Source organism: Cyprinodon variegatus, unplaced genomic scaffold (genome assembly GCF_000732505.1).
Source record: "Cyprinodon variegatus isolate N-32 unplaced genomic scaffold, C_variegatus-1.0 Scaffold424, whole genome shotgun sequence".
NCBI lineage: Eukaryota > Metazoa > Chordata > Actinopteri > Cyprinodontiformes > Cyprinodontidae > Cyprinodon > Cyprinodon variegatus.
The window spans coordinates 539,114-551,473 of NW_015150877.1; the positions used below are offsets into that span (position 1 = coordinate 539,114).

General features: G+C 41.6%; 1 protein-coding gene across 1 annotated transcript in view; it reads right to left on the bottom strand.

Annotated features, from left to right (window-relative positions):
• LOC107093437 (sphingomyelin phosphodiesterase 4-like) overlaps positions 1-12,238 on the bottom strand; it is a 19,060-nt gene extending 6,822 nt beyond the window's left edge. The window contains exons 1-12 of the mRNA XM_015388484.1: positions 12,234-12,238; positions 11,662-11,811; positions 11,489-11,564; positions 10,104-10,212; positions 9,868-9,920; positions 7,355-7,506; positions 6,187-6,319; positions 4,811-4,876; positions 2,414-2,503; positions 1,425-1,573; positions 982-1,072; positions 482-486 (exon numbers count right to left, since the gene is read on the bottom strand). Coding sequence (XP_015243970.1) covers positions 482-486; positions 982-1,072; positions 1,425-1,573; positions 2,414-2,503; positions 4,811-4,876; positions 6,187-6,319; positions 7,355-7,506; positions 9,868-9,920; positions 10,104-10,212; positions 11,489-11,564; positions 11,662-11,811; positions 12,234-12,238 — 1,079 coding nt within the window. The remainder of the gene's footprint in view (positions 1-481; positions 487-981; positions 1,073-1,424; positions 1,574-2,413; positions 2,504-4,810; positions 4,877-6,186; positions 6,320-7,354; positions 7,507-9,867; positions 9,921-10,103; positions 10,213-11,488; positions 11,565-11,661; positions 11,812-12,233) is intronic.
• Positions 12,239-12,360: the final 122 nt, after the last annotated feature.

The window sequence follows — 12,360 nt, forward strand, 5'->3', positions numbered from 1 at the left end:
GAACCACTATTTGAAATGTCACAGTTTCTGATTTACAGGTGATTAAATAAAGAAAAAATGAAAAATATTTAGCCTCGCCAAATTTTTTTCCAAAATAAATGCTACAAAACACCATGAAAGCCTATTTGAAACTCTGGATGAAACCTCAGACTTTATAGATCTATGTCTTGACTATAACTCAAGCTAATTTGGACTGAATAGATTAAAGCATGTTTGTTCCACCAAGGTTTTAGTGGGCAGAGTGCTGGGAGGAAATGGGATTCTGCCACAGCACCAAAAGTGGCCAATTTATTCAAAAAAACATTTTTTTCCCCCACTCATAAAAGGGAATCTAATTTAGATTATTGGAGACCTTCTGCATCAGGCAAAGCCTTTTCTCCTAAAAATTAAGTCTAAGCTTCATTGAAATTTACCAATAATATCACCAAACTGAATAGAAAATAACAATAACAGAGCAGCTAATGTAACGCACGCTGGTTACATCACCTGAAATGGTCACACAATAACCTCCCACACCTCCATGGAGAGGTCTGAGCCTTTAGTTTCCAATGATGGCGGCCAATTAGGGGGCGGGGCTAAAAATGAACACCTGCTGTTGTATTACTCCCGCAGAGTCGCACATTTCAGGTGGAATTTAAATCTCATTTTAGTTGTTTACACAGCTTTAAAGCAAGAAGAATTTGTGAAAAAAATAATTTTGAAACATGTTTCAGAAATTTCAAAGCCCCATTTGAAAGGTGATTGGATGAAACACCATGTGACATTGTTTTTGTTCATTTCAATAAATAGATACATATAGAACATCAGCTGGCGTGAGCTGGGCCCTGTGCCGGACCACCAGGCTTAGAGGGTTAAACATCCTTTAATGTTTATCTGTTTATCTAATCAAGAATTAGAAAGTTATGAATCTGTAACTAAAACGAAGCTGAAAGATTTATTCTGAGGTCCTTTAAGATCGGTCTGATCAGGAGGGAAACGTACCGCTCTGAAGGAGGCATCCAGAGGCCAGTGTCCGAAGCAATGCTGCAAGAACAGGTAGAGCTTCTGCTGCACGAAACGCTGCACCACCACCCTGCAGGAAGTGACATCACGCTCGTTAAGGTTTACTAACAAACAGGAACATGCAAATTAAAACAACAAAGAGTGTTCCTTCTTGTCTGTGCAGAATTATCTTGTTTAATTTAAATAAAGTCACAGATTATCTGTCTAAACTCGGATCCACATCCGGATCCATCAAACTTTTATTTTCTGCAGGAAACATTAGGATACATTAGAAACAAATAGTTCTGGTTCTGAAGCGGCTGGTTTGCAACTAGAGAACCCAAACCCAAACGAGTCCGGTGTTAAAGTTCTGCCTCATCTGATCAGAAGGTCTTTAACTCGTGTTTGACCTCCTTCAGCAAAGCGAGTCTGATGATGCTGACCTCTTAAACTCCTCCAGTGGGCTGGGGTGGGAGTGGGCTGATGGCGATGAGGACGGCTGCTCGGGCTTCAGGCTGTTGGAGAAGGCGTGCAGATGTTTCACCAGGAGGCGCACCACCAACACGTGTTCCTCTGATGGACTGAAGGGCTCCTGAAAACACAGCCAATCATAGAGCGTTCCACACCAATCAACCTGATCCAGGAAGCAGCCAATCACAGCAGAAAGCGAGGTCCCGCCCTACCAGTCCTGATCAGCTCTGGATCAGAGGGTTTTCTAACAGAGTTTAGCTGAAATTTGACATGTTTTCCCAAATCATTCCTTTAATCCTCTGCTCCTGTCCTAATAAAAAAGTCCAACTGGACGAGTTCTGGGACCTCACTTCCTGCCGCACGCCTGATCTTCTGCAGCTGCCAGCCATCCCTCTGCAGCCAGTCATCATCAAACTCATGCAAAGATGGTTGTTCCTCCTGATTTGAAACATGCTCTGAGGAGCAGCAGCAGCAAGAACGTGAAAACCACCCAGAACCAGTTAGAACGGCATGCATTAACACAGAACCACAGCTCAGATGCATCTCCAAAGCTCTGCTGCAGGATCACACCTGCTGTCGAGGATCCTTCTCTGTAGGTCTGAAGGGTTTAAGCTTCTTAAAACTGCAGCTGAATAATCAATTATCCAATGTCTTTTTGTTTTTTTTAATAATTGTATGATTTATTTAAGTATCTAATGATGTATTAAAATATTTTTGTTGTTAAAGCAGTTTTTTATTCCTTGTAAACAATCTGTTAGTGTTTTTATGCAGAAATAAAATTTTATTAAGGATTTATTAAGTAAAATCTTATTTTTTGTTAAATTTATTTCACATTTGTGTTTATCTGCATATTTCTATTTACTTAAACTGTCAGAGAAATATCCTCGACTGAATCAGCTGGCTGCAGGTTTACCTCCAGGAGGCCCCAGAGGGGCGGGGGTGAATGAAAAGGTAAAAGTACTTGGTAGGTGTGGAAGGTCCCAGAGCCTGGTGGGGCGTGGGGTTGGCACGGCATGCTGGACATACTGAGGCGGTACTGCAGCAGGGCCAGCTGTTCACCCGTAACCACCAGGGAGGGGGACGACGATGGGGAGGACAACCACAAGGGGAGGAGCACAGAGGAAGAGGGGGGGAAGTGGTGGAAGGGAGGAACAGATGAGAAACAAAAAGGAGAGCAACCAGGAAGAAACAATTGGCCGAAAAGGATTAGGAGAAAAAAAAAAAAAAAAAACAGGAGAGGAGACAAACAAGAAGAAAATATTGACTGTGGGAACAAAACGTTTCATCTGTTGGTGGCCAGAGGAGTCCAGCACCAGTCCTACAGGCGGGACAAAACAGTCAAATCATCTCCTGGGGAGCAAAGAAACATTTGGGACATGCAGGACGTCTTCCTGAGGACTGAGGCTGGACACCAAACTGCAGACATGCTGCAGGGATGGACATGATATCAGCTGCTCTGGGCCTCAACAGGAGGGACAGCAGAGCTACATCAGAATAAAAACCAGCAGCTTTGACATCAGAATCCATCCCAACAGATTAACAGAAGGAACTCAGGCTGGAAGATTTGGGATTAAATCCATCAGATTGGAGAAGATTTCAGCTGAAAAAAAACTCAAAATGCCCCAAATCTCTCAGCAGGAGTCCTCCTGGTTCTGGACACGGAACATGTTGGGGTTAAAGTCTGCAGAACGTCTGGATGCATTTTAAAGGAGACGACGAGATGTTTCCTCTGCGGCTCCACAGAGCAGGACAAACAGCAGCTCCACAGCTCTGACTTCAACCTTAAAGTTCTGCACGTTTGTGGTTTTAAACAAACATTCCTGCAGCAGGAGTCCAGAGGAAACAGTCCTGTGGGACCACGCCATGAATCCCCGTCTGGTCCGTGTTGCCATGCATGTTGTTGGGAGGAACGCCAGCATTTAGTCTCAGCACAGAGTTTATTTATTCTGATCGGGTCTGCGGGTCAACTATGGAGTACGGAAGAGGATTAGGGCCACTGGAAAAAAATAAATAAAAACTTAACTGATTTTTAAATTTTATTTCAGTTTAACATGGGAAAAAAGTCAGAATTCTGAGAAAAAAGTCAGAATTCTGACTTTTTTCCCATGTTAAACTGAAATAAAATTTCCTCCGCTGGCCCTAATCCTCTTCCGTAATGGAGGACCAACATTGCCGATTTCAAAATAAATACAGAAATAAATAAATGCTCAATAAATAAATAAGCATACAATTAATTGCCCCCAAAATACAATCAGCAAATAAATGTACCGTAAGTAGAAATGAAATTATACAGTGAGACATAAACGTATATAACTCTTTTAATTAGCTTCTTTATTTATTTCCCTTTGTAATATTTACCTTATTTGTTTTTTGTCCTTTATAATGTTCAACTTTATTTTTTAATGACTTATATTTTCAAGTATTTATTTATGTGCATGTTATAATATTTTTGTCTGTTTTATTCTTCCTTCGTATTTTTTTATGCTAGTTATTTCTTCGCCGCTGTTTATTTCTGCCTGTTGTTTTTACATTTCTCTATGCATTTCTGCCTCACTATGTAAATGAGGAGGGGGCGTGTCCTAGAGAGTCAACTTATAATTTGAGCATGCTCAAAAACTAACTTCTTTTTTGTTTCTGCATTTTTATTTTATTTTTTTTTCCTACTTGCTTTGATTCTGTTTTATTTTCCTATATTTTAATCATGTAAAGCACTTTGCATTGTCTTTGTACTGAATCGTGCTATACAAAAAAATTTGCCTTGCAGAAATATCTTTATCTCCAACACAATAAACTTTGTTCTCCACTGTCTCCATGGTTTTATTTTATTGCAGAAGGTCGCTCTTTTCAGTTTTGCAGGTAGGAAGAACAGAGATCTGCTTGGATGAGAACCGATGTTCTCTGACTCTGGTGACTTCATAGGGGCGTTCCTCCCACAACATCAAACTGGTGACATGCAGCATGCAGAGGATGTGAGGAGGAGCAAAGCGACAGGAACATGCTCGACTCCTGACCGCAGCAGCTTTAGACCAAACAGTAGGAAGTAAAACATCTGGTTGTTTTGGGTTTGAAACAGAGATTTCTGCTGTTTTCATGCAGCAAACAGCTTCTTCAACATCAAATCAATATCTGATCTGAACTGGTTAAACTGCTGATGCTCTGAACACAGTAGAGGGATGTTTCCTCTGCAGCACGGTTCATCAGGAGCTCAGACCAAAGGAATCCATTTATAGATGAATGAGGTTCTATGCAGGAACATCAGCTGGTCTGATGGTGAGAGGATCAGCCAATCGACAGCCATGTAGCGCAGGTAAGGAAGGGATGAGGAGGGGGTGGGGGGGAGTAAAGATCTTACCTTTACCTGAGGAGACTGCAGCTTCTGGTACATGTCCAAGGAGTAATGGTGGAGCCAGATCTCTACGAACATCTAGAGACACGCAGACAAACCGCAGCTTTACTTCATCATCAGTGTTTCAGCACCTCTAACCCTGGGAGGCCCGATCCTGACCCATTACTGCTCACATCACAAAGAGAATCAACATTCAGGAAACATTTCCTTCTGTTCACACACTCACGACAGAGAAGGATTCCCATATTATCGGTCTATAAAAACTTACTGCTGGGATTCCTCCCCCATTCAGCAGAAGGTGTGTGAATAAACTCAGGGTTTATACAGGAATGAGTAACTCTGATTTAATGCTTTTTAATGCTCTTAGAAATAAATGTTATGCCATCAACAAATACCCATGACTTTCATATATAAGGGCACTCGAGGCAGTGACCCCCAAACTGGAGGAATGGTTACAGCAGATTACTGGAAATACATCAGACACCTCAGTCCAGAAGGGTGCATGTTGATTGTTAGGAAAATCTATTATGGTCATGTTGCTGTTAGCATAAACAAAACGTGTTGCACAATGCTTGCACACTGTGTTTATCCTCAACTTTCTTTCCGCCGTCATCGTAGGTCACTCTAAATGCAAAGTGGTCCCATACAGCAGACCTATAAAGTGCTGCTGGCGCGTCTTCCAACTCCTGTTCTTTCCCACTCGCCATACCCACACAATTCTCCACAACAACTGATTATTTTCTGCTACACCCGGCTACGCTGCTTCGCTTCTTCTTCTTGTTTACTACTGGTGGTTGGTTTTGGTCGCAGCACCGCCACCTTCTGCTCTGGAGTGTAAACGCTTCCCCTATGAGAAAAAGGAGCAGCCAAACGCAACACAAGCGAACCGAACCGAGACAGTCGAACCGAACGGTTCAGCGGGTTTTCATAAACCGTTCCATCCCTAATATACATATACATATATGCAAAGTTCAACAAAAGTGGCCGTAAAACGAGGAATTCAGGACATGGCTATATCTATATATCTATATCTATCTATATAGATGCTCTTGGACAAACACAGAGCCTTAGAGCACCCAGCATTTAGATCTGTTTGAGTAAATAATTCCTCTAAAGTCTCTCAGTTCAGAGTCTGAGGAGGAGGAGCAGGTGCTCCATCTATGGAGGCTGCTCTTCATCAATGCAGCCGTCTGACTGTGGGACTTTTCCTGCAGATCTTCCCCTTTAATTAATGCCAGTAAATACCAATTCTTGGTAATAATTTCTAAGAATTTTCCCTCCAATTAAACAGTGTTTATATGAGTAAAACATTAAAGCCTCTTAATGTCTGAAGGGATGCTGTTTGGTGTCTGAAGCTGTGGATCCCAGCCGGGTGGAGCTTCTCTCACCTGCAGCAGCGTCTCAGACCTCCAGATCTCCTGGGCTGCAGGGTCTGCGTTCACAGACGGCTGGTGGAAAATATGGTGCTTCAGGAGGCTGGGGCTATGAACGCCGTAACCAGCAAACGACACGCTGGAGGCTCTGGGCGGGAGAAAAGACAGCTTTTAATAAATCAATCATCTTTTCCTGACTGTAACTAAAAGCACCGGGAGTCTGTCTCCTGCTCAGAGCTGCTCCTCCTTTAATATTAGAAGATGAATCAGAGTTTCTGCTTCATCTAAATGTTCGTGGGGAACCGTCACAGCAAAATAAAAAACGCAGCACGATTCAGAATGAATACCTTTATAAAAGCTTTGTTGCTGTCTCTGTTTGTTGCTATATTTAAAGATATGCTGGTGAAGATTCTCAGTCATCCAGGTCATAGTCATTCCAAAATATTCAAAAAGCAATCCACTGGACTTTGTTTCCAAGTGTGAAGACGTTTCTCTTCCCATCCAGGAAGCTTTTTCAATTAAAAATGTCAGAAATTGTTTTGAGTTCGAGCCTTTATAGAGTGGACCAAAAACAAAGCCTTGTTTTTGTTTAGAAAACATGCAAACTGAAACAGACGAACGGGTCCACCCCTTTGGAATGGGGGCGTTTGGCTTCTTTGTTAGCCTGCAATGCCCCATACCTGTTTAACGACCCCCCGTTCAGAGACATAGACAGGTATGGGGTGTCCCAGGCTAACAAAGAAGCCAAACGACCCTCATTCCAAAGGGGGGGACCCATTCGTCTGTTTCAGTTTGCATGTTTTCTAAAAAAAAATGAAGCATCGAACTCCAGGCTATTTCTGACATTTTGAATTGAAAAAGCTTCCTGGATGGGAAGAGAAACATCTTCAAACGTGGAAACATTCCAGTGTTTTCTAACTATATTTAAGGATTTTAAATCCTTAAGATTTTAACAAAATTTTCCCTCAAAACATGACGAGAGACAAATCTATTGACTTGTTTTCTGATGCACGACAATAACAAACTGACACTCATTTTCACTTTACAGTTTTTACATTTTCAGTTAAATAATTAGCATATTTTCAGCGTTGTTCGGCTTTCTAATATTTTTGTTTCTTCGGTTCCTCTATACATAACCTGAAGTGTTAAAATTTTCAAATGTCTTCGTTTGATGAATCGTTACCGTGGTGACGGAGCCGTGACGGAGCCTCTAGCGTCCGAGAACGGAGACGGAGGGACGCTTCCTTCGACGGGGAGGAAGTACTTCAGGTACATGTCCACCAGCACGAAGTAGGCGCTGTCTGTGGAGCTGCTGAGCTGAGGCTGGAGGCAGTTCTGAGGGCAGAGGGTAGATTGGAGCACAAAGTTAAACTTAGTTAGAGGACAGAGCCTGGTTTTAGTAACGACTCTGGGTCAGTTTGAAAGCTCTCTGACAGAACAGAACTCCAAACATATTTCTCATAATTGTAGGAAATTCTTTAGAAACTGTCCTAAATCCAGTTCATGATCTGGAAAATAGAAAATGTGTAAAATGTGGGAGCCATACGTCCATGACTTCATAATCCTGAAAAGCAAAGCTTCTGAAAACTTGCCTGCCTTGGCAGAGATGATGGACATTTCTCAATGTGTGCGTTCTCATGTGCTCGTGTATCTGTGAAACGTCATCAGCATAAGCCCTAGTATTGTTCCAATTCACAAGAACAGCAGACTGAGAACAGACAAAGTCCGTTCTCAGTCTGCTGTTCTTGAGCGTTCTCGTGACACCCCATCAGCCTCAGCCTGAGAACTTTTCTTATTGTCGAGAAGTTTGATGTTGTTCTCGCCCCGCCCTCTTTACCCAGCACTAATCAGAGCAGACTCATCCTTTCCTGAGATTGACAGCTGTCCCAGCATGCACTGCGGCAGCAGCAGCTTTCAATAAGGCGCTCCATTGAAAGTTCTCTTTTCTGTTGCTGTTGTTCAATAAAAGTGCGTTTTAAGATCATTTGAGGCGAGAATATACTTTAAACCGTCATTATATGGCCCATTTACTACGGAAGAGGATGAGGGCCACTGAAAAAAAAAAAGTTAACTGATTTTTTAATTTTATTTCAGTTTAACATGGGAAAAAAGTCAGAATTCTGACTTTTATCTCAGAATTGTGGATCTTAATGTACCATGGGCACCATGAAGGAAGAGATGTGGAGCACTCAGCTTTACTGACAAAGATGTGAGTTGTCTGAGGTGGCCAGTGACACATTGGTGGAAAATGATGGAATTAGGCAACTTTTTACGTGCCTGAGGGGTCCCCTCATTAATGGAGGAGCAGAAGGTCATTAAAACAAGAGAGCTAGTCTCTAAAACAGACATGGCTATGGCTTGATGCTAACATGTTTGTTAGCTGTCAGAATTCTGAGAAAAAAAGTCAGAATTCTGAGAAAAAAGTCAGAATTCTGACTTTTTCCCGATATTAAATTGAAATAAAATTAAAAAATCAATTATCTTTTTTATTTTTTAATGGCCCTAATCCTCTTCCGTAATTTACTGATTTAATGCGTAATAATAAAAAAAAAAAAATCCAAAGTTAAGAGGACCGCGGCAACCAGTGAAGCTCCAAAGCTAACGGCAGCCAGGGCTAACCGCAGCCCGTCAATAGCAGCCCTCTCCCTGCATAGCCGTGTTTGAAGGACTGCTGGCTCTGATGGAGATTTATTTTTTTGTCTTATTTGGCAAAATGTTAATTTGATTTGTGTTTATCTTACTGTGTTCATTATTATTCCCCCACTAAATGAAAAAAGTTTGAATTTATTATTATCTAGAGACTCCCAGAGTCCAGACTGTCCTGTGTTCTTCTCCAGAACAGACTTGGCTCCGTACTCAGTTTTTGTGAATTGAGAAAAGGCCAATGTCTGCTCATTTAATCTTCTCTACGTAAACCCTCCAAATCTAGGAGTTAGGACTCCTCCTGGTGGCCAGAGGGTGAAGTTCCTCTTTATCTTCAGCCACAAACCCAAAGTTTCTGCTGTTTGGTAATGCTCATAATTCCCTAGGATTAACTAGGCTCTAAAATACCAGAGCATGATGCCGCCCTCACTGTGCTTCACAGCTGATGTGAACTGATCATGGCCTAAATGTTCCACCTTGGTTGTCTCACTGATGCTAACAGCTGCTTAAGGGAGACTCCAAGTATTTTTGTGCAAATTTCAGCAGAGATTTGATTTTCTTTTTTTATTTATAAGACAAGTTTTCTGTGCTGCATCTGACCCCAGATGTGAGATTAATAGAACTCCTCTGATGCTGCTGCAGGCCTCTAGGAAGCCTCTCTGGACTGTTTACTTTTTTCCTTCCTCAGTGGAAACAGTTCTGGGTTATTTCAGATACTGTCCTCATGTAGGTTAGCAATGTCCCCATACAACAGTTTCCCATCCACTTTACCACACCGAAACCGGAGCTTTGAGTCTTGACACACATAGATGCTGATCTCTGACTGTGTGCAAATTTCTTATACTAATGTTCTAGTAAGAAAAAGCTTGATTAAGTGATATTACTGAAATAATAAGCAACAACAAGTATAAGAAACACTGAGCAAATTATTAACCAATAGATTTCAGTTTTATATACACTGAACACACAGACAGTGATGCTGATTAGCTTTGAAGAAATGAAAACCATCTGAAACTGGACATTTGTTTTTGCCTGTGAAGCAGCAGAACTCACCCTGGGAGCGACGAGGCAGTAGGCCAAATGAAACATGAAGAACTCAAAAGGATCTGCAGCTGGTTGAGGAATCGTTTTACTTTCAAAGGGGATTATTTTTCCCGGAATGAGACAAGAAAACCTATCATTTTAGATTCTAAGAAACTTCTGTGGATGAAACCCTTTTAAAGAAGCAGAGAAGAGGAGAAATAAACTGATGTGAGCCGTTAGGCGGCGTTTTGACTCTTAAAGGATACTGAGAGCGATGTTCGGAGTCATGACGCCTGGCGGCGGGAACTGCAGCTTGTTGTGGAACAGAGGGCAGTCTGGGAGGACGCCCTCCTGGATGCAGGCCTTCACAGGACCCTGGAAACAAACACGTCCATTAGAGGATCGAGAAGAGCTTTTAAAGACGAAATAATCACGGCAGGAACGTTTCAGTCCTTCAGCTGATCCTGTAGCATCCAGGCTTTGTTTTCATACAGGTGTTACGAATGGCGTCGTCAACTTATGTAAATATGAGTGTACAGGTGGCCGTCGCTGATTCCTGCGTTTCATCCTCAGCTCATCTAAACCGACCAAACTGTTTAAACATCCTGTAAAGTTCTGCAGCTTGTAGGAGCGAGCTGCTGTTTTTGTTTAGCTGCCGTTTTTCTTAGTTAGGGAGGTGAGTTTTTGTGATTTGGTTAATTTACTTTCATTTGTTTATTTCATTTGTTTTATACAAAGAAATGCTGTTTTTTTGTTTTTTTTTTACACAATATGATATAGATGTCTGAAATGGTGAAATATATTTGTTTTTATGGAGACTGCCACTCATTAATAACCTGACTCCGCCAGATGGATTTGCTCCGCATATCCATCTGGAAACCTTCCGTTGAAGTAATTTTGGGAAGGCTACTCTTGCCGAAACCAGTCAGGAGAGGAGCAAAAACATCTTTTCCTCTGAGAAAAGCCTCCAGAGCAGTGTTCGCGAGATCAGGATGGTCTCACGAGGCTACCTCATTAAGCCCCTTGAGGGTTTTTGGGCAGTTGTCCATCACATTCTCTTTTTTACTGAAACATTATTCTATTTTTATGTTTTTGTTGTGAAAAAAAAATAGGTAAGTTGGTTATCATTCAGATAGTTTCCTTTTGTTTGCTGCTTTCGCCCTCATCTCTCTCTGAATTCATATGCACCAATTATTGTAACATTTCAAAAATACCCTTTTTTTTTTATAAACAACACAATAAAATGTTGAACTTTACTTTGTGTTTACTGCTTGGGATCTGAAGAGGATCTTTCATGTTATGATCTGGCCACCCCTAGACGGGTTCTAACAACAGGTAACTAAAGTTACTTGTAACTTCTCCAAAAAAGTAACTGAGTCAATAAATCAGTTACTGCATAATCAAATTAATTAGCTAATGCATAAAATAAATTAAATATGCAGTTGCTTTTTATGAGCTAAAACATTGATAAATTTACCTTTCTTTGAATACAACTGGAGGTTTATTATGGAACATAAAATATTTTTTAATTAGTTTTATTTTGTCATTTTGTATACAGGAGTGTAAACAGCCAGGAAAGAGGATGAGAGCGTTCAAGACAACTGGAAGGGGAGTTAGATGAAAAACACGGAAACATCCTGGAAGGTCCTACCGGGAGATAGTTGACAGGAAGTTCATATTTGTATTCTTCAGCCTGGATTTTATAAACCAGCTTCATCATCGGGCCGCTGAAAAGACAGAAGAGCAAAAAATAAAAAATAGATTGATTACTCTGATTGTACAGATGAATGAAGCTTTGGTCACGCAGGAACAAACGGGTTCTACCTGGGGTTCAGAAAGTCCAAAACTATGGCGTACTCGTGGCTCCGGGAGTGGAGGAGGCGCAGGTTCCAGCCAGAGATGATCCCATCCAGACTTCCAAACACGCTCTCCACCAGCCAGGGGAAGATGGGGTGCAGCTCCTGCAGAGACAACCTGGTTTAAAGCGCAGCTCTGATCTGCAGCCGCAGCGTTTAACACGTTTTCTCTGAAGGAAACCAGTTCTCACACTCATCATTACCAGCTACGGCTCCCATTAAAGAAACGCCACAGCAGTAATATTTCCTAGGCTACGTTCACACTGCGAGCCTTAATGCTCAATTCCAATTTTTTTGTAATTTTTTTGGTTGTTCACATAATCAAATATTTGTGACTTGCATGTGATCTCCTGTGTGAACTGCACGCAAAAGTGGAGAACGCAATGACGTCACAACTGAGCGTGCTCTGCGTTCACAGACGTAAACATCTATATTAGCGCTGGGACGCATCTAGCAGTCCTTCATTTCTATTCCAACCTCAGTCGGTGCTTTAACAGTAAAATCTTTTCAAGAGGGTTGAAAATAAAGACCGTATTCTACATCATCGTCCACCATGGTTGTTGTTTTTCTTCCTGCTTCGGCGTATTAAGACGCAGAATAGTGACCTTTGTGGAGGTCACCTGGCCGTTTAGACACGGGTCGCATTTGAAAAAATCTGATTCATATC